This window comes from Lipophrys pholis (assembly GCF_963383615.2).
Source record: "Lipophrys pholis genome assembly, chromosome: 5".
NCBI lineage: Eukaryota > Metazoa > Chordata > Actinopteri > Blenniiformes > Blenniidae > Lipophrys > Lipophrys pholis.
Window position 1 is genome coordinate 6795170 of NC_137628.1, and position 25869 is coordinate 6821038.

Here is a 25869-nt window from a genome sequence, read left to right on the forward strand (position 1 = left end):
AACACAATACAGAACTGTCACGCTGGTTGGGGAGTTGGGGAAAGTGAAAGTCACAGCTTGGCCCACATCTTTACTATGTGCACACGAGCCCACAAACCCCTGACTGCTCCTTCTGTACCGCAGCAGCCCGTTGCTCCTAATATGTGTAGTCGTGGGGAACTATGAATAGGTTGGGTAAAATCCCAAGGAATAATTTAACCAAAGGATCCGTAATTGTCTTGTTGACAGTTTGTCTCAGTAGTCACATGCGTTATTGCAATAAAATATAAGTGTTTAATCTATAGCGTTTTTCATTGAAACGAATGTGAAACAGTTGGAGCTGATACTCCAAACCGGCTTTGTTTTTACTCTCACTGAGTCAGATTTTTCACAAGGAGAGGTTTATGAGTGAATAAAAAGAAGAGATTCTGGTATTGATCTTTTTTCAACCTGTTCCATACCAGTAACTCAGCTTCATCTATGCATGTGCACAAAGGAAACTCATGTTATTACACGACTGTAATATTTACATTTGTGACACAATCAGTGAATTAGAATAACTCAATATTTTATAATTAAAACTGACATTTAATACATGGTAGACAGGGTGTGAGCGGCACCCATGGATCAGCTGCAGCTGGTGGAGCAGGTTGAATATCACATCTCTGCCTGCCTCTCCAATAATGTGTCTGTGACTTTGGACTCTGAGTTGTACTCTGAAGGCCGAGCATCTTGGTGAGTCAATGTGTGAATGTGAGAGTGAATCAGTAAAATGTGACTTACCATATAAAACTACATCAAGACTGTTCAGGTGATGACAATTATTCCTCACTGAAGCCCATATCAAAGTCTACAGTAACATATATTACCAATCCCTCCACTGTATTACTAATCCCCCTCTATTGCAACTTGAATCCACATGGTTCCACCAGCCTATAACAAAAAAAAAGAGCGTACTTGCGATGCTTGCTGAATAACATCATTTCAATTCTAATCACACACGACATGAGTCTGTACGTATCACAACGTTATTTCAAGTTTGTTATCCAGTGAATCCACCAGAGTTTGTTTGAAGCTTCTTAAAATCACAACACTGGTCACTGGGACAGCGCTGCAAGGCGGTTCATTGGTTAGCGTTTTCTCCTCACATTGAGAAAATCCCTGGTCTGATTCTGGGTTTGTTTGTTTTTTTTCTGTGTGGAGTTTCCAGGTTCTCCTTGTGCATTTCTCTGGAGATTTGTGTTTCTTCTCGCGGGTGATTTTCAGTACCCATGTGTGTCGACGTCTGTCTCTCTCTGTTGAGGGTGTATTCAGCTTTTTGTCCAGCGTCAGCTCAGATTGGCTCTGAGCTGGATGATGTGGTTAAAGGAGATGGACCACTGGGACTACATTTTGCAATAAAAGTGTTAAATTGTGAGATAAACTACCCCGGTTCGGTAGCTGTTGACTTACAAAACAGTCTTGTAAAGAATCTTTACCTTCCCCACTCCAGTGTCGCCAGTAAACAGCACCGAACAACGCACAGACAGGAGCTTCTCCATCAGGTAGCCGTACCGCACCGTGTCCGTGGTGGGGACCAGCATCTCAAAAAAGGGCTGCTCCCTGTTGTACTTAAATGAAGGAATGATCGTTTCCCATGGCTGCAGGCACATTTGACTGAAGTTCATGTAGAAACTCCACAGGGTGCCTGACTTCGGGAGCTACACAGGACATACAAAATAAACATCAACTGATATGGATCCATAGATAAACACACAAAGTCTTAGTTGATTTGATTAAAAGATGTGGCTGCATGACTTTGTGTCAATGACAATATATGGACGTTGTTATCTTCCTTATGGCAGCAGTATCTCATAGTAACAACACATTGTACACACAAGCATTTCTGTGATGCTCATGATTCCACATATTTATATGTCCCCGACAGACGTAATTCAGTCCAGCAACTGATTTCCATCCCTCATGTGTGCCATCAACCTCCAGTTACATGAATAATGGTCGCGCCCTGCAGTGTTCTGCTGCTGTCATTAAAGTATTTCATCAATCATCACCCATTGTTGCCAGACAAGTCGAACCTTTCAACCACTTTGCTTTACATCTCCTTCAGGCTAAGGGACTCACTGCATAATATCACTGGCCATCCTACTTTGTCTTTGTATATTATTCTTTTCCATTTCATAAACTGCGGGTTAATGATTCGCTAATTTTGGTAAGGTTGAATAATGAGATGCTTTCAACGTTTATAACCTTGGCACACAGCTCGTCTTCTTACCCTGTTTACCTTTCCAGAATATTCCTTGTATCACACCGATGCTATCACTGGAATGTGCAGAGAGGATGCCCTTGTCTTTGTTTCATTTCAGTGACTGAGATCACAGAGTGGAACCTCCTTTCAGATTAGCTGTGCTCAGACTAAATAAATCTAGTGACATGAGAGGTATATGATCTTAAGCCATTTGTGTGTATTTCACGCAGGAAGGGAATCCAGCAGAAAAAAGACCAGCTTAGTCTTTGGTCCAAGTTTGAACGACTTTGTGAAAAGTAGCAGCTGAATAGGCGCCAACAAACCCAAAGGAAATGGATTTGACTTTCAGCCGTATGAATGAGCTCAGAAAAGTGTGTTGAGATACAGTGTATGTGGCGAAAATCAAACATAAATTCATATTTTTGACATTTGGTTACATCTCAATGTGTGATAATGGTATGCAGCTCCGTGCAACTCACATCTCTTCACAGAGAAATGTACCTTAGCATCATTGTTGTGTTCAAACTGCTCTTGAAGGAAAGTGTCAAAAGCATCCCAGTGAGCGCAGGTCAGGTTTCCGCCCACTGCCCACAGATAACAGAAGATGAAGGTCTGACACAGGACGCCGTTCAGGCGCTTGGAATCCTAAAACACAAATGACAACAAAGAGCTCAACAGTCATGTCTTGACACCGCCAGAATAAAAAAATGCATTTCATTGCATATCTGCTCTTATCAAACACTACATATAGACAGTCTTTATGACACAGTCATTCTGTGTGGCTCACAGGAAAAACGACACTGACAGTATAATCTCCTGCTTAATGTACCATTTCGAGGTCCGGCCCTCCTTTGCTCAGCAGCAACTCCTCCAGCAGGGAGCACAGAGTGGCGACTTTACTGATGTCCACTTGGCGGATTGCCTGAGTACAGTTCTTCAGCACGAACTGAAGACCGTTCTCCACGTACTGCTCAAACAGCTCCAGCAGGTAAGCACGCACTGGGTCTGGAAGCTAGAACAGGAGAGAGCCACAACAGTGTGGTCAATGTAGGATGGAGGGTTTTTTTTTTGTATTTATAAATGGAAAAAACATTTTCTTTCAAATAAGAACAGCCACACCATTGGACATTAGGCTAATATGGAGACAAGAAGTACCAGAAAGATAAGCTCACAGTTCAGTCGTTGCTTTTTTAAATTTTTTCAGAGACGTGACATTACTATCGATCTTCTCAGTCTCACCGACAGTATAACTATAAATAAGCTTTAACATGTGCACTTGCCACTTGCCCGGAGGAGAGAATAGATATATTGTGTTTATTAAGAAAAAACAACACAACTCCCTACGGTTGTAAAATCGATACGAAATTTAGTTAGCAAACTCTATTAAACTCTACTTCACATATTGAAAAATGGAAGACTTAAACTAATGAAATGAGGTTAAAAAAATAAAGTAACTTAAAACGCATCATAAAACCATTGGAGACATACAAAAGCAAAGAAGCTCTTCAAATAACAGTTTCAGAGAGCAATGAGACAGGGCACAGAAATCCAAACCTTGACAAGAAGGGGTTGTTCACCTTGCAGCGTAAACAGACACCTAAAGGTTTTGCAAATTAACGTGAAAACGTTTCACTTCCCCAAGGGATTAATAAAGTATTTGTGATTCTGATTCAAGCAAGAGAGCTGTATGTTTTTTCTGTTACAGTATTTATGTAATTGAACAAGCATATGAATGAACACAGAGATGCATAATGTACTACCTTGCCACTGAGGCCACTGAGCCATGTCTGTACATAGGGCAACCACTTGAGCTCATCAGGATCAATGTACACCATCCCACAGCGGCTGACTGTAGCTGGAGATGCCACAGCCAAATCCTGGACCTGAAACACATAGTTCATCAAGAGGATTGAAATTATTACAGTGAACCAACAATGTCTGGCCATTAGTCTAAAACCATGTGAGAGTATTATAATTTTATCAGACATGACACGAAACCTTCCCTCAAGAACAGTAAAAACATGACATCTAACCTCGAACACCATATGTATGGATGGAGTAAGTTTGATTCTCTCGCTGTTCGCCAAGCAGAGCATTTTGTTGTCGTCCAGCACGGTATTCATGTTTTCTATCCACAAAGCGTCGACTGGCCCGTCACAGATCACCCACTTGTGGTCATCACTGGTGTCACTGACTGCGTCACGGACACTGAGTGCCATCAATCCATCACGCCACTCCAGTGTTAATGTGTTCACCTGAGGGGTTGGAATCAGAATTACATGACTGCAGAGAGAGAAAAAATAAGTAATCATGCATGTTTTTAAGTTTCCTTTTGCCTGTTGTACCTCTCCATAGAGCTCTCCCATCGAGACCGATTTTGGATTGAGCACATAGGTCTTGACAGGCTGATAGAAGGGGTTGTTAGCCTGGTGTCCGGTGCGATGGAGGGTCTCCAGAGTGTCTGCCAGAATGGTGTACACCGTGGTCTTACCTCCACCGGTGGGCCCCACCAACATAACACCATGACGAACTACCATGGTCTCATAGAGCTGGATCACCTGGTCGCAAGGAAAGAGAAGTAGGACACAAGACCACAAGAGTACTTCTGACAAAATCTCAAAGAAAATTATGTTCATTCTCGAAATAAATATCTCAACAAATGTGGAAACCCAAGCTTGTTGATTTGTCCCTTCCACTAACATGTTGAATTCCTGCATGTGGTTGATCAGATGCATCACTTTTGACATGGATAATCTAATAAGAAAATATAGAATTTTCCAGTTGCAGTGTACCTTTTTGATCATACTGGGAAGAGGCTGAAGGTTTCGCTTGATCAGAGACTCCAGGATGGTTGAGTGCAGCACGCCGTAGTCGTGCTCAGGGATACACACACCAGGGAACAAGTCTGATAGGATCCCACTGAAGTGGAATGTAGAGATTAGCAAAATAAGCGCAGTCAGAAATATAGCATATGTTGGGAAAATTCATCTGGAAAGATGCTTATCATATTGAAAATTGTGTAATTATCAAGTTCTGTTTTTATGGGTTTGCTCGGATTAAAGCACTTGAGGTAATTCCTTATCAGAGAGTCTGCTGAGTTTACCTAAACAGCACAGCATCATCAGTGAGGAACTTTGGCAGATTGGAATCTCGCAGAGCTCTGATAAGCCCCACTTCTTCACTCACATGGGGATTGTCTCTCTTTAGTGACCTTAAAAGAAACACATCACTGCTCTGATATCTGTTTTAACCATGCAATAAATAGCCTTTTTCTCCAAAAAGCATACATGTTATTCAAACAATATAAAATAATCAAACATATAAAAGATATATGCATAAAAAAATAAATAAAGTATACACATGTATAATTGAAAAATAACTTGTGAAAAACAGACTGATACAAACACAGATGTAAGAAAGTTAATAAGCAGCCAGCGTTCTGATAATTCAATATTGTACAAGCCGACTTCACTGCAGGCAGGCTCAACTGGATTAATAAACAGAGTAAAAAACATTAGTGACATTAGAGTGGGGGATAATGAATGTGAGCGTGGTGTGGAACGAGCACACTCGGAGGAGTATTATTAAGGGTGAGACAGACAATGAATCTCCAGCTAATAACAAAGGTTCCTTGGCTTTTCAGCTTCGAGGTATCACAAAAAACACTTTAACTGTATGTGGTGAAAACATCCATTCACTTCTATTTATACTGTAAATCCATACGGACCAGCTACAACTGTCATTCGAAGTATCACGTAAAGAGCCATGTGAAGCAATTTCCGAAGAGCAACACAGATACTAGTGGTTAAGTGAGTAAGTAGATGTATTGCTTATACTTATATATTCATCCTCACGATAAAGAATGAGGTCATTTCAGCTATCAGAGGCTCTTTTTCTTTAATCTGGATGGTCCCTGGCAGTATTTAACTGTCCCTGCTCTGCACTAAACAATTGTGTGCAGCTCAAAGCTTAAAAGGCGATTTACCATTTAAAAACTTTGACGGAACGCTCTGTACGTTGAGGCTAAATATACTGAATGTATTCATGCTTGTGTGTTCGTGTGAGTCAGTGAGGCACCTCTGGGAAAAGGCAAATGTTTGTCTGTCTGCGTAAGTGAATGCACATGTGTGTCAGTGCGATGTTCTAACCCCGCCATGACCAGGACAGATTTGACGGCTCTCATGCCGAAGTCATAATGGTCCTGCTGGGACAGCTGCTCCGAGCACAGCTTGTACATCTGGGTCATCTTCCTTGCGAGGGTCTTACTGGACTGGAATCCCTCGGAATATAAAATTACCTGTAGAGTGCCATTGAGTCACACTTAGAAAGACTGAAAATACGATCAACTTAAAAGAAGAGCTATAAACATCACGTTACCTCAGCAATGAGTGCGTAATTTGGCACCATCATCGCTATTGGTCTAAACAGAGCTTTCAAGTTATCGGGGAGCTCTGTTCTTCCAGCGTAGCCCGGGTTCATGGTGATGAAGGCAGCACATGTGTTTACCAGCTTGATCTCCTGGCCTTCAAATCGAAACCTTGATAGCTGCACAGAATGACTCAGTTAGACTCGTCTGTTCAGGTAGTTTGACATCGATATGAAATTGACACTGAAAGTTATGACCTACACACCAGTCTATTCCAATATCACTATATCTGATATAACTTTCAAAATGTATCCCATTTAAGGAACATGTTCATATAAAGAAAGTTGAAAGTGATTTTTAGTTGATTGTATGAATTTGCACTCAATTTGACAATCTAAACTGTTTAATATACAAAAATCTTAAATGCTGAACTTTCGCACACACACACACAAATAAAGTTGAAGCAAAGTAAAGTCTCGACGATCATCATAATCTCCTAATGTGTACCTTAGCGGCTTTAGCGTTTCGGATGGTTATGAGCTGCTGAGCGATGACTGACAACACTTCGATGTCAATCCGGTTAAATTCGTCGAAACAGCACCAAGCACCCGACTGAGCGAGTCCGCTGAAGAAGCGACCCATCATCTGGCAAAGAGTAATACTGTTAATTGAGAACACAAATTGCCGGTGGAAAATAAAGACAGAAAATGTGGGAACTAAACAGTAAAACTGGAGCATTTGGGCCCACCGGAGAGTTCAAACCTGAATCCAAGAGTAGCAGAAATTCCAAAATCAGCTGAAATCTTTCACTAAAAGAAACTTTTATTATTTTTTTAAATCGGCCGTTCTGGTTCGCACTGCTTGAATAAGACCAGAAGATATAACAGAGCACTGAGACCTCAAACCAAGCAGCTGCTTTGCAACAACATCCCCGTTTTATCAGAAGAAATTTCACGCTGTTCTGAATAATTTTTGTAAAAACGTATTAAAAATGAATGTCTTCAGGAAGTGAACGCTTTTCTCTGCTCTGGAGACAGGATATGTTTCAGCTGCCCCCCTTTGGGGTCGCCGGATTTTGTGCACGTTTGATTTAGCTTCACGCCGGATGCCTCTACTGAAGCCACTTTGGGGTTCAAGGGCTTTGCTCAGGGACTCACAGTGGTGACCCGTCAGCAGAGGGATTCAAACTAGCTGACTTCTGCTTACATGGATGCCTCCCCAACCCGCAGGCCAACAAAGAAAAACATTTTGAGTTTCAAGGATATCATTTTATCTTTCTGCCTCGACTGAGATCCGATATGGTCTTAACTAAAATGAGCTGTACAAAGCTATACAACAAAACAACTCATGCAACTCAATTCAGGTACGGGAAAGAAATCGATAGCCAAGAGCCAAGATGTCTCATGTTGGTTTCACCCTTCAATATATTGTGACAATATTGTAGTTTACAGAGAAACGGTGGGATCTGCAAGTTTCAGACATACAAAACCATTTTTAAACCAGTATTTGATATCATGGATCAATTCACTAAGACACAAAAGATTAAGATATGAAAAAAAAAGAATCCTTCCACACCAATCCAGCAGGCTGCGTGGCTAAATCAGAAGCCTGTCCTGATCTGATACACCGCGGGTGCAGTGATAATCAAAACCGACAGAGCACAAATGGCTTTTCAGCTATCTTATTGGTTGGTGTTTTCAACGCCGCAGTGAGAGACAGAGCTGCGTTTTACTTTAAAATGAAATGCAAAGTGTGTTTCAAGGTTAAAAATCCGCTTTGGATGTTTTGGAGCTGATGGAAATTCACTAACTACTCATGGATGAAATATTAGGATCATTTATGGGCTGACAACCGCTGACAAAGGGTGAAGAAAATACTTTATGAACAAATCAAGACAAAGAATGATGCGTATTAAAAGATCTCTCTATCAGGCCGGATGAGAACAGTTAGGATATTTGTTGTGAAACTTAATGAGGCAAAACTGCTTTGATTTCAGTCTCGGTCGTTTCATAGGTGGATAAGACAATAAATATACACATAAGCATATTCTCTTGTTTCACTTTTAATCATAAACTCTCTGATCAGTCTCTGATTAAAATAAGAACATGGCTGCAGCTCTTTCAGTGGAGCGAAGCAGGAGAAATGACTGCTTCTGCAATACTGCCATCTAATGGCAGCAGCTCACTGGTACAGCCAGAGTCAGACCTCCTGAATGGTAATCCTGCTGACGTGCTGTGTTTTGTAGACACTTCTCAAGAAGGACAAAGACCCAAACCAGCATGACACAATGAAAACAATACACAGTATGTATGTATGTGTGTGGTGTGAACACTCCGTCATGCCCGACCTTGTAGTCCAGCCCATCCGAACAGTTGAAGACCACACACTGGATGGCCAGGGCTTTTGCCAGGTCCTTTGTGGTCTCTGTTTTGCCGGTTCCTGCTGGCCCGGCTGGAGCACCGCCCAAGTCCAGCTGGAGAGCTCCCATCAGGCACAGGTAGCATCGGTCCTGCTCATCAAGTCACAATGAGGAAGAAAAAAATAGAAGGAGGAATTTACATTTCTAGAAAAATGGAAAAATACAATAAATGAATGTTGTGTCATTATCATCGCAGCATCTGTGAGCAGCTTCGAGAGCAATCAAAGTGACATAACAGTGTTACAGGGTTCAAGCTTCTGATTTTGACAGTTTGATTCCTAGGGGAGACAAATCAGCACATTTATTGTTAAATGTGATAAACGATATCAAATAAAAGAAGGAGCGCCATCTGTTTTGCTCTGTTTTCTGCTCACAGGCAGCTAAACTCAGTAAACTATACTAAAGCTCTGGCACAATGAAGTGTGGAGACGTGTTCATACACCACAAAAAATAGCAACTCATGGGACACCATCATGATGTGGATTTATTTTATTCATATATGTAATTACTCTCTGACTCTAAACCTGCTGACAATATATGCTCAAATGGTGTTGCTGAAGCACAGAGACCAAATTGTCATCCTGGACTGTATTTTTGAGTGGATGTATGGTTTTAACACCATTTTGACTGTTACCGTCAGCGGTGTGATCACCAGCCTGGGACAGGCTCCCAGATACTCATAGCCATAAATGTAAGTGGATAGAGCCATCATGGCTACACAGTTGTCCAAGTCGACGTCCCAGTAGTAGCGTAACTGCCTCTGCCATTCAAAGCTGGACCTGCTGTCCACCTGGAAAAACAAAGTCATTTAAGTGGTTCTTTTTTCAGTTTGTCTACATATTTTACAAAGCCACTGACATTGTTCTATTGTACCTTCTGCCGAACCAGATCAGTGACAATGTCCCTGGCATGGACATCAGTGGTAATAAGGGCTGTGATGATATTACGGTGTAAAGCAGGCAACTGTCCTCGAACCACTGTTGCCAAGGCATTCAGTCTCTGGAATACAGACAGTCACTTAAGTTTGGGGTGGATAGAAAGCTGATACTAGAACACTGACAACCAGTCCAAATGCAATTCCTACGGCGATGAGGGAAATAACGGCAGTAAAATGATTGGTTACATCAAAGTTGATTTGTTCGAATTCCTGCAAGGCAGCAAAGTGGTCGTGATCTCCGTCCAGGCAGGCTTCCATGTCTCTGCACCACATCATCTGTGAGATGGTCAGCACCACCTGGTGGACACACACACAAACTGATGTCACATTCCTGACAAATTCCTTCATTAAAACCACTGAGGTGAGGACAATATCAGAAAACTGCAAGTAATCCATAACAGTATCTAATACAATTGAAAAAACAAAAGGGAAGAGTCATTCTAGAGGAGGGTAAGACAACAAATTACATAATTCTAACATAATTCTAAATCTTAAAATCTGTGCATGTGTGCCTGCGTACCTGCGATGGATGTCCGGCAACCACCCACTCCTCCCTGGTCTTGTCCTGGTAGTCCACGATGGCGGCCTTGCTGAGTTGCCGCAGGGAGGAGAACATGGTCTCCTCCAGCCTGCAAAGCCAGTCTTCCACATTGCCTTGTGCTTTAAGTGTTTTAGTAAAACAGACCTGTAGTCACAGACGCACAAATCAAGCAAAAGTTTTAGAATTTGGTTCTGTTTCATATTGTTTTTTCAGTTGGCGCCAATTCTTACAGCCTGTTGCAACAAAAACTGGGCTCCAGCACAACAGAGAAAAAAAAACACACAACTGAAAGCAACTACTGACCCTCACAAAGCTGTTTAGGAGCCAACTTTCTTGTGTTTGTGTGTTACTACTAAATGTGGAATTTGGACAGACAGGAGAAGTCTGTATTAGCAGATATTGGGAGAAATCTGTTCCAAGTCCTCCTCAATTAAGTTTTAATCTCCCACTGGAACCATCTAAATGTGCTCCATAAGCTAAAATGACAAGTTTTTAACGCCTTAATTAAATGATGAGTGGAGGTTAGTTCTGCTTTTCTACTTGCGTTTGGTTATTTTAGAAAAGTTGTCAGCCCAACTGTCCAACCCCAATAAAGCAATGGATGTTTTTATCACTCACTTCCGTGTGTGCCTTTTGTTGAACGCAAACAGTCAACAGGGAATCCTCACCAAGCGTGTACGAATATATCAGATTTACCTTCTCTCCCTCTGGTGAAATCATGCTCAGGATGTTGTTGGTGTATACGGTCTCCTGCTGCCCCACATCAACCGTCCCATTGTCACGGGGGGATAGGTCGGGGAGCACACCGAACTCCAGTCGTATGATGGCATCGAAACACTTCCGCAAATGCGGCTGCACCGCCTGAGGGTTTCGTGTCTGGGCCAGAATCTTAAACAGCTCATCGTTGGACAAGAAGTAAAATCTGTAAATTGGGATAAAGACATGATGAAATTTGAAGTACTTTTCATAAGACAGCAGCTTAAGAATGCTAAAGTATCAAACAGACCTGGGAAAGACGACTCTTTTGGATTCCAGATAAGCTTCCAGACACTTCTGTATCTCATCCAAAAGGGTGTTGTTGTTCTGGAACGCTTCCAGCAGATCTGTGTCGGATAAATTAACAAGGTTATATAGAGTGAGAAATACACACATGATGTATTAATTCTAAGAGCTTCTTACACTTCCATGTCTCTTTCCCTATATTAAAAGTAAGAGTGTGTCTGTTGTTGTTTACACGGACCAAACCCTGTTGTGTTCATTGACCTGATGTGAAACACCAATAAGACTCTTTTCACACAAATCTTTTCACATTGAAATAGGGAGACATTATTTGTTTTTTGTTGCCTTTATGTGTATTTTTGTTTGGTTTGGGTCCTCCTTGCCAGATTTTCGAGCCTCCTTTGTTTTCACTTGCTACATGTTTGTGATTTTCTGGTTCAACATGGGCTCACCCCTTGTTATTTTTGACATGCTGCACACTCAACCTACCAGGATGTGTGGCAGCTTTGAACGCATTGGGCTGCCTTTTGACCTTTGCCATGATATTCTTCCAAGATTTGTCTACTTTAAGAAACAACTTGGACTCTGCGGGCAGCTGCCTCTTGATGTCAGGGGCCAAGAAGATACTCTCGAGGTACAGCCAGTTTCTTTGGCATGTGAGCCACTCATCCTGGAACGCAGGGGGGGAAAACATTTTATTTGATGATAGACTGTGTTGAGCAGTATCTGTGAATTAAACAGAAAAAGAAATGGATTCAAAAGAAAGAAATTGCGAGGGTAATGCAGAAGAGACAATGTAAGCAGATTTAAAAGTTGAGAAAAAATAATAATAATACAAAGCACCTTTTTAATCCTCTGCTCCACGAACTGAAACCTGAACTCAGTGAACTTTAAGAAGACTCCAGTTCATGTAATGTTTGGCTTCTCGGTTGCAGCCACTAGGGAGAGCTACGAGCTAACATTTAAAGATAAATCTGATCTGTATTTAGTGAGGCAGAAAGGTCTTTACAATCTGGGCAGAAACCACTCCGAGCCAAATTAAGCATTGCTCTATGTACATCTTCACAGCGTTTTACCAGTGTCTGGTTAAAGAGGGTCAGCCGTCTCAGCAGATCGTCCACCTTGACCTTGATGGGAGCTACGTAGCGTGAAGACGCCACAGTGCCCACACTTATGATGCTGTCATCCAAGAGAACCTTCACAGTAAACAGAACAAGAGAAGAAAAAAACAAACACTTAGACAGACTGGGACAATAATGCTGCTTCACAGGAGATACTGTGTGTGTCTGCTGCGTGATGCCACCTGGATGTCGTCTGTGCCTCCCAGGATGTAGACTTTTCTCGCGTCTCCATGAGACAGCACAGTGAACTCTGTCGTCTTCCACACGTCTTCCACCTGCAAATGACATTGACTCATCGTGATGCTTTCAGTAAGTACATCTTAAACATCTCACAGACAATATTTTCCTGATGAAAAAAAATAGCCAAAACAGAATATTCATATTATGACCTGAAATTCAATTCCATAACATTTCAGTAATTCCATGGAGCGGATGCCTGTCCGGACTCGCAGTAGCATCATGCATGTTTTCAATTGAGGCTGTCTGCTTCCAAAGTTATCACTCAGAGTGTTTGTGGAGTTTGTATATTCAGTTTCAGCATTTTCAACTCTTGTTATTGAGGCTTGAATATCACCAAAAACATATCAACACCTGAAAAGCTGTTAGGCACTGGCAGGGACTTGGCTAATTTTTTCATGGATGCGACCCACACACTCATAAGTACTGTATGAGAAGGATTGTTACAGCAAAAGGAACAATCAATCCAAGACATTTGTCCTTTGTTTTGTGTGATGTCTTTAGATGTGAAGTCATGTGTGACGAATGTGCTTCAAGACCCAAGACAGCAGAGTTCTACGGAGCCCCTGAGTGGCCATGGAGAAAATAATAATAATAACCAATCAATCAGAACCTCAATTATTTAGCAAAGTATAAACATCCAGCCATGATATCATGACATGTGGCAAGAGTTATCATGGCACCTGTTAGTAGGTGGGTTATATCAGCTAGTAAGTGAACATTTGGTCCTCACAGTTCATGTGTTAGAAGCATCATGATGAGGACAAACGTAAGGATCTTGACAAGGGAAACAAAATGTAATCTAGTCGAGACAACTGGGTCAGATGATCTCCAATATGCTGGTGTCCCATAGAGGCCTCACCTCACACCTTCCAGGACTTTAAGAATCTGCTGTGAACATACCACAGCTACACATTCATAGGTCTCCTAAAGCCAATGCCACAAAAGGTTTGGGCCTGATTACGCAGCTTAGGACAGATCTTCGCAATATTGGGCAGGTAGTCATAATGTTATGGATGATTCCGTGTGTTGTTTTGTTCAAACCAAACGAAGCTAAGATCGACTAACTGATAAATAGGAGGTCTTCTGCACTGAAACAGCAATCAAGGAGATTGAGACGAGAGCCTAATCATTTGATTGCAAACCCAACAGCTTGATGTTGTATCTTCTTGTATCATCAGAAGATGATTTCTAATTATAAATACTGTCATGTTTCACCGTGTTGCCATCAAGGTGCGTCGCATAACATGCAAACACGCCCGCAGCAGCTCATCTTGACACAGAAATAGTTTCAGCTCAATAAGACTGATGCCACAGACAATTTTTCGCTCGTGTTTGCGGAAGTCGCTGCATATGGTTATGTAAATGTTTAGTACCAAGTCATCAAATCAAGACGTTTGGGCACAAAATGAAGTGATTTAAAGCAATTCACAATCAACGGAAAGCAATGCAAAACTTCACTTCCAGTGCAGCTCAATCAGCCGATAGAAACAGAGAAAAACGTATATGAGTAAATGTGCACATGGACTCCACACACCTTTGCGATGATGGCCTCCACTGAAGCTTCTCCTGAAGCTTGTCCAGAAATCTAAAAGGCACAATTTGGGACAAATTACATTTTGCAGTTGTTTGCTTTTGCAACACTAAATTATACATCATTCAATGAATAGTTTTATTGTGCGTGCGTGCGTGCGTGCGTGTGTGTGTTTCGGCTGTGTTGCCAGTATGGTGATTAAACATTTTCATGAGATTTGTGTTTTGCTGCAACTGACATGAAATGTTTTTCTTCAGTCACACTCGTTGAACTTTTTTTCTTAATGTTCTTCATTTTTCATTTGATCAACTTAATTAGATTTGCTTGTGAGCACAACCAAGCATCGGCATGTACAGTGTATATGCCAAGTGCCATGTGGCACACGACACTGTAATTATTCAGGTGATTTGTAAACACCCTGTGTATTTTTATTCATAGTGCTTGCGTATTTATCTATTATTGGTCAAACATAGAAATAGGATTATGTGAGTAAATTCCCTTGCAGGAAGCATTTAGACCTTCAGCATTGTGATAGTCAGGGGCATTTTGGACTGTTGTGTCATTATGATGGTGTCCCAATAACTCCTTTAAGTGAGAGTATTGACAGGAACTAGGAGGAGAAATTATATTTGTACCAAATTGGCTGCTGAGGATATCTATGATAGGACTGAAACATTTTCTCTTAATATACAAAAGCTCCTGACAGCCACTCTCAAGCTTCACATTTTCACACTTGCAAACCTTTTTGTTCTCAGAATGTTGCAAAGTGGAAATTCCTTATTTTGAAATGTCCCTTTATCTGGATCCAGTTATGGGTTTTCAGTCCAGGAGTCTCTATTTATAAGATTGGACTTAAAACTTTCTTGTATGATACAGATTGAAATTAGAGATGCATATATGCTGTGGAGACGGAGACTGACTGCTTTCAATAAGTTGAAAAAAGTTGTGTTTTTCAGTGCCTCCGAGCACTATTGTCTCGTACGGGGACACTAACATGCTACAGAAGTCTTCTGCTTTCACTTGAAAATGCTGTCATGTAAATGAGACCTATGTAGAGAATTTGTGGTCTGCGCATTGATGTTACCTCCTGTATCTTTGAGGCAAACGAGAAGACATTGAATTCCTCCAATGCAGCCAGAGTCAGTGCTTTCACATTCAGCGGTGTCCCCGCAACTGCCTCCACCATCTTCCAGTGTTTTAAATTCATGCATGGGTTACGCAGATCCGTGATCACAGGGAGCTGAGGGAGAATGAGGAAAATGTATACAGGTATTACAGACACGTTTTAACATGGTTGTGCCAGTCCGTAAAGTGATTGATGTAAAAACACACTCTGCTCCCCTCACCCTTTGCCTCATGGCTTCAACCTTGTCCTTCAGACTTGGTATGACATTGTTCTGTGGCAGGCCTTTGTCCACCTGGTTGGCATACTTGCTGTATTTGTTGACCTGCAAGTTACACTGCTCCAGGTCCAGTTGCTCAAGTGTGCTCTGGAGACAAGGGAACATCAAAGGGTTTGGTTAAAAGAGGAGAGGTTCACATATGTCTGTGCATTAAACCGTCAGCATTTCCATGCTGCCACAGAGTGCACCTGAGCCCCTCACCTGTTGCCATCCACTGTGCAAAGAGTCCCATTCGTCCAGAGAGTCCCACAGCAGCTGCTTGAGCCTGAACTCTGCAGTCAAAGCCTCCAAAGAGTCAAACTTGGTCACCTCCATCTTTAATCATGAAAGGATAGAAGGTTGGACACTTGTTTAAGTTTGAATATCACGCGATTTCTGCACTGAATTAATGGTTTGTATTTTCTGCTAATTACTGAAATGTTTTGACTGGTTATGCCTCCTGGAAGGAAGAGATGGCTTCAGAAACAGTCAACCACAAAGAAAATGTTTGCTTCTGTACAAAGACCACGCTGAATTATACTACAAATGAGCTTTTCCTGGTGGATGCTTGTTTAGACCATCGAATCATCACCTTTAACTTCTTTTGGTAGGAGGTATAGGTGGTCGCCTGGGCCTGCAGCTCATCTATGGAAATCTGGATTTCAGCCAGCAGCCTTCGCACTTCAGAAGAATCAGCATTGATGTCGAGGATTTGTGGATCCTACACATAAAATTTACAAAAATCCAATTTATTCCCACCCACCATTTCAGTACTAGATTTCAAATCAACATAGTGTAGGATTATCATATGTAAATATTCATTAAAATACATTTGTGAATACAAACGATGATGATATTCCTCCACGTACCTGTGACTTGTGCTCTGTCTTTGTCACCTTTTGCAGCATGTCACTTATATCTTTGTCCAAGGAGCTGCAGAACTGCTCCACACTGGAGTCCCTCATCGCGTTCGCTTCGTCAATGAGGTTCCACAACGCGGTAATGGATGGTTGCAACTTGCCAAAGTCCACAAGCTCCTCGGGTGGAGTCGGAACTGAGTGCGTGTCGATCAAATTGTAGAATTTGTTTATTGTCTCCTGCTCTTCTTCAAGTAAGGTGATCTGGTTAAAGAAAGACGAGACTTGAGTGAAAATATTAACAGGCTGTAATGTTATTGTTGATTTGACTGGTCAGAGGCTTTCGCTTTGAGAAGAACAGCTACAGTTCATGACATTGTCCTTCTCCCTTCCCTGGCTACGCGGTTCTTACCCTCTCATTGATCTCATCCTGGAACATGAGAGAGTTGGCCCACTCCTGTGTGGTGGAGGAGTGGGACGCCAGTTTAAACTGAGCCTCAACAACTTCGGTGATGAAAGCATCCAGCTTCTTCTTGGCCAGCTGCTTGAGCATCTCGTTGATTACCTGTGGCAAAAATCACCACAAGTCTGTGACGTGTCCTACTACAGTGTGGTTACTTCATATTGCTTGTTAGTGACAGAACTGTGATGGTCCAAATGCTCATTCCCAAACACCATAACTGTTAGTTAATCGGTGGCAGTATCAGTGGTACATCAGTGGATCATGTATGACATGCTACACAAAATACTAAGACAAGAGTGTCAAACAAATGGCCCCCCAGAGGATGTAATACAAATGGATACATCTTCCTCGCTTGCCCTCGAGGGGCCACACAGAACAGACAGAAAAAAAAAAGAAAGCACACTTTATTATTCCTTGGGGAAATTATTCCTGTGAATTTCACTGTTAAAATTAACTACACATAGTGGGAGCAGTGGGCTGTGCAGCGCCCGGGGTCAAAGGTCGTGATCAGGAACCCACGAGAGTGCTTTGTTAAGCCTGCCATAGCAAATCTGTGAGCCTCAGAAAGGAGCAGCAGTGGGTGGAAATGGTCTGAAGCAGGAGATCAGGAAAAAGCAACGGGCCAATCTAGTTCCCACATTGACAGTAAAAGAACATCTGACGAAGGAGCTGATTGAATGTGAACATTTTCATTTGACTTGGAAAGAGCTCAAACAGTTTGACGAGGTGCCACTTGTGGGTGCTGGTGGATGTTTTTGTAATGAAACCATACACAGGTGCTCATAGTACAACATGTTAATCCTAAACATTAACAATGGCGAGTACGGAGACCTTCGTATGGACAGGCGACCAAGTTGGATTGTTATCACAGTGTCTCAACTTTAAAACTACCCAGGACATTATGGACTGGGAGTCATGACGCTCTTGTCATTACTGTCCATCTACTTGTGCATGTGCAGAAGGACTATTTACTACGACCATGGTGCGCATGCATGGTTAGCAGAGTTTCTGCCGTCCACACGGAGATGGAGCCCGAGTTTTTTCCAGAAAGTTGCGTTTTCTACCCGTTTACACGCCTACAGAGTGCCGTCAAAAAGTTCCACCTTGGAAGCCGTTCTCCAAAAAGCTGTGGGTTCAGTGGCTCCGAGCGCCATTGTTGGACACCCAAATGTAACGAGGGTCTGACTTTAGATTTCCTGTTGCATGTCAGTATGTTTTGCATGTGTGTTCACGTAGGTCATGCTAACCTCCAGACAAGAGATATGAGAGGCCACAAGTTTCTTTTTGAGCTGAGTATTGTCCACGAGCAGCAAGCCAAGATGTCTCTTCTCTTGAAGCGCTGAGACTTCCTTCAGCCGGCTGTTGTACAACTCCAGTGATTTTTCAAAGAAGGACAAATCTGAGAACAAAGGCAATTGAATGGTTACCCTAAAAGGAACCGTGTGGTATGTAGGTTCATTTCAACTCGCAAAAGTTGGCTTCATTCCCTTCATAAAAGCACAATATCTAAAAGAGGCTAATCCAGAGCAGATATTTAGTTAGATACAAAGAAAACCAACTAAAATGCAATTTTCAGCAATTCATGAAAACGATTGAAGCTCTTGGGCTACAATCAAAATGTGATCAAGTTAATGAGATTCCATGTCGTTCAAATTCTAAACTAAAGAAATGTCTGTTTGGTGGATTATTGATACCGTTTTGAAAGCAGGCTTAGTGGCCTTTTTACATTGCGCTGCATATTTGTGAGGAACACGCACTGGACCAGCAGCGGAGATCATGAAAAATTTTGCTAAATCTTTTCTGCCAATACCAAACAGCTTTTCTTTGCTGTGCTTGTTAGTTTGTGGCGCTGACGACCAGGTGTCTGTTGCCGCAGAGAGGTGCCAGTGATGAGCCACCGAACCCAAACCCAGCCATCAAGAGTCAACAGCAGAGAAAAGCTCCTCGGGTTTTTCAAATTTTCTCATGGGCGCTCGAATCACAAAAACATGATCCTCACAAACGTGGCACAATTTGAAAGAGAAACAAAGGCTTTCCAATAATATCACGTTTATTGCCAAGAAGCACTGTGACAACACAGAAGTAATCTGCCAATTTTTTTGTTACTTTTTGTGAGTGGTGCATTCAGAGAAAATGTGTGTGACATGCTGCTACAGAAGGTTTTGTTTCTTCCTGATGCCATTACTGGCAAATGAAACCAATAACCTGCACTGGAACGTCAAGTTTTTTTTCTTTCTTTTTTTTTTCTTACATTTTTCACAAGAGTAGAAAACAACAAGGACATGCTACTAAAAGAGGGCACACTATTTTTTGAAATACGGTGCAAAAAATATCTGACGAAAAGCACATTATGCTTGAAGAATGGGCACATGGAACGTTACAAAAAGGAACTAAAAATAGTCTTCAAGGGTACCATGGAACAAGTAAACTAGATGTTGCACACAACTGACACGTTAAACGTCCTCACTGGCGATTTTTGCACGAAATGCAAGATATAAGTTGAATAAAAATATGAAGCTTTTTCATTGTGAGAGTCAGGCAATGTGAGTAAATCCTTGTTTTGATTGTTATTACCCTGAATATGAGTAAAAAAAAAAAAAAAAAAACGGTTCGCAGACTAACTCCACATGTGTAAAAGGCATGGCCATTCAATAATTATAAACTGTTCGTCGACACACTCATGATCACACTTCTTTTAGACAAAACCTTTCAAGTGAAAATGTTCTGAAAATGATGTTTGTTCATATGCAAACAGCAGAAATGCTGAAAAGGATTTTTTTTGTAATGAAACTACACACTTGTGTGCAGAGATCACACAAAACGCATCACAAGTTTTTAATTTAAAGATATAGATGTATATTGGTTGGAACTTGCACTTGTTTACTGTATCAATTCTGAAAGAAACACATGGAGAGGGGCATGCTGGGAAAGACTAGTCTGTTTTGACACTAAGTCTATTTTTTCTTTCCACATCCTGTCATCTCTCTCTCTCTCTCTCTCTCTCTCTCTCTCTCTCTCTCTCTCTCTCTCTCTCTCTCTCTCTCTCTCTCTCTCTGAAGTAACTCATAAACACATATAAAAAGAACAATTTCTGTCTGTTGGATTATTCTTGAATGACGAAGTATTATTCTTTATATACACAGCTGGCTGTGATCCCAGTGGGGATAAACAGTATGTGTTAATGTGTGCACACACACACACATACATGTAACACATCACCCACCACCCCCTGAAAAAAAAAACAACATAAAAAAGAAATCTCCCTCTGGCAGCCCTGCAAAACTGATTTTACCACTTATTTTTTTTATGTCACGTGTTGTTTTTAAAGTGTTCAGAAGATGCACATGACAGCTGTATCCCGTCTCAATCTGAGATTTACTGAGTGTATTTCCAAGTGTTTTTTGTGCTGCGAGGGGGAGCGCCTGTGTTTGTGGACATGTTGTGTACATTACCACGTTCCTGTTCTTGCACTGATTCCGAATCCTGGCTCTCGATCTCTTTCAGGAATACACCAAAACGCTGAAATGTGTGCAAGTACACCCTGGCTGCATCAAAGGTAAACTGGAGTGTTTCCTGAAGAGGAAGAACATGCGTATACTACTACATATGCAGGCACTTGAATGGTAGCGTAGACTATGTGGAGCGAGAACCAACCTTAATATTTTGTTTGATGACTTGAAGGTGGCCGTCATTCTCAAGGATGAACTCCATAGAGGTGCGATTGTCATACGGTTTCTGCAGGTAAGCAATGACAAATAACACACTCACACAAACTACCACCCCGATCTCAGGATCACAATAGTTCTGACCTATGAAGAACATAACAGATGAGGTTTTTCCGACAGGTTGAAGAAGGGAGAAGCAATTTAACAACCTTGAGCGTTCCAACTTCAACCAGCGAATCAACATCAGGATCAGTGGAAAGAGTTTTGAATGACATGACGACGTTCTCCAGCTCGCTGAAGAGTTCTGCCAAGCTCTCCTGTAAAGTAAAATATGTGTGAAAATCAAGTGAGTTGATGATCAGCACAAAAACCTCAAAAATGCAAAAGAATTTGTGGAACAAACCTGAAAGTTTTCCATGGGTGGCTTGTAAATCAAACCATCTGTGTCGAGACACATTTCAGACGTGAAGACGGGATGAACGGGTGGCGCTTCGGACTCAGGGGACTGATAAAGACACAGGAGTCAGCAAACAAGCGAGCACGCACCGTGACCGCCTGATGCCTACATGAGAATACCTGTTGTTCAGTTGAGTTGGGGTTTGAGATGGAGGTGGCGTCCTCAGGGTGGAGGCTCCAGCTTTCAATGACGGCATGGCTGGGTATTTGACCGGCCTGCTCCTGAAACACAGCCAGGAATCCATCGGCTGTGTTCACCACGAGGCTGTGCAAGGTGCTGATAACCACACAGTCAATGACGTGAATGAAGCTGTGAAGGCCAAACAGAGAGACCAAATATACATTTCAAGCAATTGTTTTCTGCACGTGGCATGTCAAAACCTTTTGTCATAAGCAGTAACAAGCAGGAAGGTGCAAACACAAAAGCCATACAGAACATCTTCCTACCAGATGACACGGTCAGCGCAAAAATCTTTGTTGATTAATTGAAGGTACATCTTCTCCTGATGAATATCTGTGACAAACAGAAGTACCGTGAGCCTTTCAAGATCTCAGTACACACAAGTGATCAGCCATAACAATATGAACAGGTACTGGATATTGTGTTGAACTGGTCTTGTCAAACCATCGAGGGCTCCGCGGACCATGTGAGGTAAATTTGTGACCCTAAATTGCCACAATATGTGAATTTGAGTGTGTGTGGTCGTCTGTCTCTGAGTGTTTGCCCCCGTGATGAACCAGCGACCTGTCCAGGTGGACCTGCCCTCACCCACAGTTAGCTGGGATTGGCTCCAGCACCCTGCAACCCTGCATGAGATGAAGCGGCGTAGAAGATGTACGTACGTGTATGGAAGTATGGATGGATGTGATGTGTTACAAGCCCATCATACATTATGTTTTATACCAGCATGACAAAAAAGACCACAGTTCTCTCTGGAGGCATCTGAAGTCCAGGGTTGTACATCATGTTCTATTACCCCCAAAAATGATGTTTCCAAATAAGTCAAGTAACCTTTCATTTATTAAATAAACAGCTGAGTCGATGAACTAATTCTTTATTTTAACTGACGATTTACTACAATGAGGCCTGTATGATTATATCACAGTATCATATAAAAGTCACTCATAACCTCACATAGTGCTGTCACTTCGTTTAGACAAAGTCATGCTATAACATATTGATTATTAATCAGAATCAGAATCAGAATTACTTTATTAATTCCTGGGGACATTATAACATGATTTGTTTCTAAAGTGGCGTTGTTCATAATTAAACATTATGATGAGCTTCACACATTATATTTACAATCTAGAATCCTATATAAACTTTGCTATTAGTTGTCAAATACCACAAAATGATCACCGTTTATAACCTCGCCTGTTTTTGTTTATTCAATGTAATTCTCCACAATTACACAGCAGACCTTTAAGAAATATGCCTCGCTCTAACTGTGACATGATCACTGTTTTCCGCTTTCTCTGTCACTGACCATAAAGTGGATGTATTTACTGTCCAGCGTAGTGTCAGTGTGAACGTACGGGTATCACCATAAGTAGATGGGTTTTCCAGGAAGTGTCGGCACGCACAGAATGCCACCTCCTTCACCAGCTCTTGAAACTTCTCCCGGCCATTTTGTACCTGACAACATTGAAGCAGAACAGGCATTAAAGAGGCAACCGATGACGTGGAAATGCATTGCCAATACCGCTTGGATATCTGGATGTACAAACGCACCCCCTTGAGTTGTTGGAACTGGGTGTCCATGAACTCCTGCAGTGTGTACGTGTGCTTCTTCTTCAGATGACACAAGGGAGTCGCTTGAAGCTGGACACACATTTTGTTGATATCTGAGAGCGCAGGACTTAGAGTCTGTATGGCAAAGGCAAACAACAGTTCCATTATAATGTCCCATCTATACACGTTTAACAAGATATTCATCCTCGAAGATTGTTTCTCTCCGTACGCAGATACAAAGTGTCTATAACATTTATTATGAATGTAAAACAGATTCAGGAAGCAGGATAATTATAAAGTGTGATTGAATATTGGGGAAGAGGTGTGATTAAATCAGTTTGACATCTTCTGACCTCGTATCAGACATGTTGAATTAGATATACAGTATGTGTTATATGTGTATTTCTATTTTCAGAAGTACAACAGAGCCCATGTTACCGACATACATACCGGACTGACGAGAAACAAGTTCTTTCTGAGGTTCTCTCGGGCCAAACGCATCTTCTGCTGACGGACGTTCTTGCGCCAGACATAAAACGGCTTCCATTTTTTGAAGCGAGCGAAGAACGGGATGCTCAGCATCTTGTGGGACTTCTCGGAATTGGTTTCCCAGCATTCCAGGCTGGTGACTTCCACCTCGTCTTTGTACAGTGAGAAGACGCGGCTCTTGGTGATGACCACGGCCTCGCTCTCATTGTACCAGTAAACTGGTTCTGTGGAGTCCCGTGACATCACATCTTTGCGGGAAAAAGGTTGTTTGGGATGACTGGGGCCTGGATCCACTTCCTTGGGTGACTGAGGGGAAGACTAGCAGGGTGGACAGAGGGAAATATTAACTTACTCCATTAGTGAAAGATAAATTAAACAAGAATCTCAACTTGTCGGCTACAGTACAGATCTCTCTGACACCTGCAAACATCCGCGCACTGATGAACAATGTTTTTCTTTCTTTACTGTAAAACAATTTGTGACCCCGTCTTTGAAAAGTGCTTCATCAAATCAATAGAATCTCGAACGTCTGTCAAGTTATTGATAATAAAATACTAAAATTGCATTTGTTGTGACTGTCATCAACAGTTATGATGACATGATCACTCATCCAGTCAAAAATCACCTCAAAAGTCATTGAAATTCATTACTTTAATAAAGCGTAGTTTATACGACATTTTAAATTGAAATGCATTTTTCTTTGTGTTTTTATTTCATAAAGTTTTACGCAACAATTTATTAATAAACCATGTTTCTAAGAAATGCTGAAAACAATGCAGTTTTCATGTCGGCGACTAGAAGCAGCCATAGCGGCGTCTCTGCCATCTACATGGAGTCAGAGCATTTTAGAAAATGTTTATCTTGGGAGCAGTTTTCAAAAAGCTGTGTTTTCAGTGGCTCCGAGCACCGTTTACATGACACCATTGAAAACGTGTTGTGTAAACACGGTCTAAAATGTATGTATGTTTTGAGATGGGAGTGTCAAACATGAGGCCTGTGGGCTCCAATCCGGCTAAACCAACGAGCAAATTGTAAAAATGTCAAAGAAAACATAGTTTTTTTTAAAGGGGTCATATTATGTAAAATCCACTTTCTAGGGGTTTTCCAACATTAATATGCGTCTCCATACCTGAGAATGACGACCCAGAATTGACGAAAGTCTGTCATGTCTCTCACTGGCTTGTTTAAAAAGTGTGCACTCCAATCAGCGAATCACAAATCAAACCCTATATAGTGTCATAGGAGGTTTAGCCAATCCCAATCGAGGTAGGCCCTCCCTTTGACCCTCCCACAGTTCGTCAGCTCTGCTCTGGCACATGGCACCACGAGAGGAAGTTCTTCCTCCTCTTCTCAAGATGGACATGTGTGGGCGGAGCCAGTCCAGCTCACACAGACACAGCAGATTCCGAATGCCGCTCATGTGATCAAATATTCAATTGGCTGAAAGTCAAGGAAAAGTTGGACTTGGCGCAAAAAACTTTGAATACGTTGTCGGACCAATGAGACTCATGTGAAAATGATGAAAAGCTGTATAATATGACCCCTTAAACCAGGGGTGTCAAACTCAGATCCTCGTGGGCCACAGCCCTGCACGTTTTCAATGTCTCCCTCCCCTGAATGTCCTGATGGTTCATCACCACATTCAGCACAAAGCCAGATAACGAGCTGCTCATTGCAATCAGCTGTGTTGAAGCTGGGAGACATGCAAAACGTGCAGGGCTGCGGCCCTCGAGGCCTGGAGTTCGACACGTATGCCTTAAACAAATATCTTTAGAGTAGCGGACACAACACAACACTGAGACTGTGCTGAGAGATCGGTGATGCTGCCATGAAAGACTTTGTCGCCATCAAACTAGCCTCAAAGCCATGCTGTCAGGGTGAGTTTGTAAAAACACCCATAATGCAACAGGTATAGAAGAAGCTTTTTGCACATCTATGTGGCCCCTGACCTAAAATGAGTTTGACACTCCTGCCTTAGAGATGAAACACACTGAAGATGTGACTGAAGTGAAAAATCTCCTTTCCGGTGTTGCGCGGAGCCGCAGTCGATGCTCGTCGATCAGACGTGTCTCTCACTGACCTTCGAGGCGGACTCCAGAGGAGGCAGACGGACAGAAGCCGGCTTGTCACGACGCCTGCGCGGCTGCTCTCTGGGCTGAGACGTGGGCAGGCGAGTGTCCCAGCCAGGAAAATGCAGCCGCTCGCATGCTTGTAAGTGTTGGGGCCTGGGTTGAATTCGTGCCACGGGTCTTTTCAAAATAGCCTACGTTGAGGGAGAGAAGACAACTCACCTACTGAGCGCTGGAGGCTGTGAACATGCCTTTAGGACTAGGTCTCACCTGCGGGTCTTTAACAAGCATCGCCGGTGGGTCACTGGAGAGCGGTAGTTCAGGGAGCTTGTGCAAATCTAAAATAACATGTTATTTTGTCAGAGTTTACTCATT

The 25869-nt window shown here is 42.1% G+C and overlaps 1 protein-coding gene across 1 annotated transcript in view; it reads right to left on the minus strand.

The window, feature by feature from the left end:
- Positions 1–23668, minus strand: part of dnah6 (dynein, axonemal, heavy chain 6) — a gene marked incomplete at its 5' end in the record, with an annotated part of 53692 nt that extends 30024 nt beyond the window's left edge. Inside the window, 38 exons of the mRNA XM_080463590.1 lie at positions 1458–1679; positions 2726–2869; positions 3054–3236; positions 3985–4107; positions 4258–4479; positions 4570–4782; positions 5017–5143; positions 5328–5435; positions 6373–6521; positions 6602–6769; positions 7098–7235; positions 8938–9099; positions 9644–9799; positions 9883–10008; positions 10133–10243; positions 10467–10631; positions 11184–11409; positions 11494–11590; positions 11976–12156; positions 12563–12682; positions 12790–12882; positions 14382–14432; positions 15463–15618; positions 15725–15868; positions 15983–16096; positions 16353–16481; positions 16630–16881; positions 17030–17182; positions 18328–18479; positions 20533–20653; positions 20735–20815; positions 20955–21062; positions 21149–21250; positions 21322–21511; positions 21649–21715; positions 22741–22840; positions 22937–23071; positions 23387–23668. Of these exons, the coding sequence (XP_080319716.1) occupies positions 1458–1679; positions 2726–2869; positions 3054–3236; positions 3985–4107; positions 4258–4479; positions 4570–4782; positions 5017–5143; positions 5328–5435; positions 6373–6521; positions 6602–6769; positions 7098–7235; positions 8938–9099; positions 9644–9799; positions 9883–10008; positions 10133–10243; positions 10467–10631; positions 11184–11409; positions 11494–11590; positions 11976–12156; positions 12563–12682; positions 12790–12882; positions 14382–14432; positions 15463–15618; positions 15725–15868; positions 15983–16096; positions 16353–16481; positions 16630–16881; positions 17030–17182; positions 18328–18479; positions 20533–20653; positions 20735–20815; positions 20955–21062; positions 21149–21250; positions 21322–21511; positions 21649–21715; positions 22741–22840; positions 22937–23071; positions 23387–23668 (5571 nt within the window). The remainder of the gene's footprint in view (positions 1–1457; positions 1680–2725; positions 2870–3053; positions 3237–3984; positions 4108–4257; positions 4480–4569; positions 4783–5016; positions 5144–5327; positions 5436–6372; positions 6522–6601; positions 6770–7097; positions 7236–8937; positions 9100–9643; positions 9800–9882; positions 10009–10132; positions 10244–10466; positions 10632–11183; positions 11410–11493; positions 11591–11975; positions 12157–12562; positions 12683–12789; positions 12883–14381; positions 14433–15462; positions 15619–15724; positions 15869–15982; positions 16097–16352; positions 16482–16629; positions 16882–17029; positions 17183–18327; positions 18480–20532; positions 20654–20734; positions 20816–20954; positions 21063–21148; positions 21251–21321; positions 21512–21648; positions 21716–22740; positions 22841–22936; positions 23072–23386) is intronic.
- Between the last annotated feature and the right edge of the window lie 2201 nt (positions 23669–25869).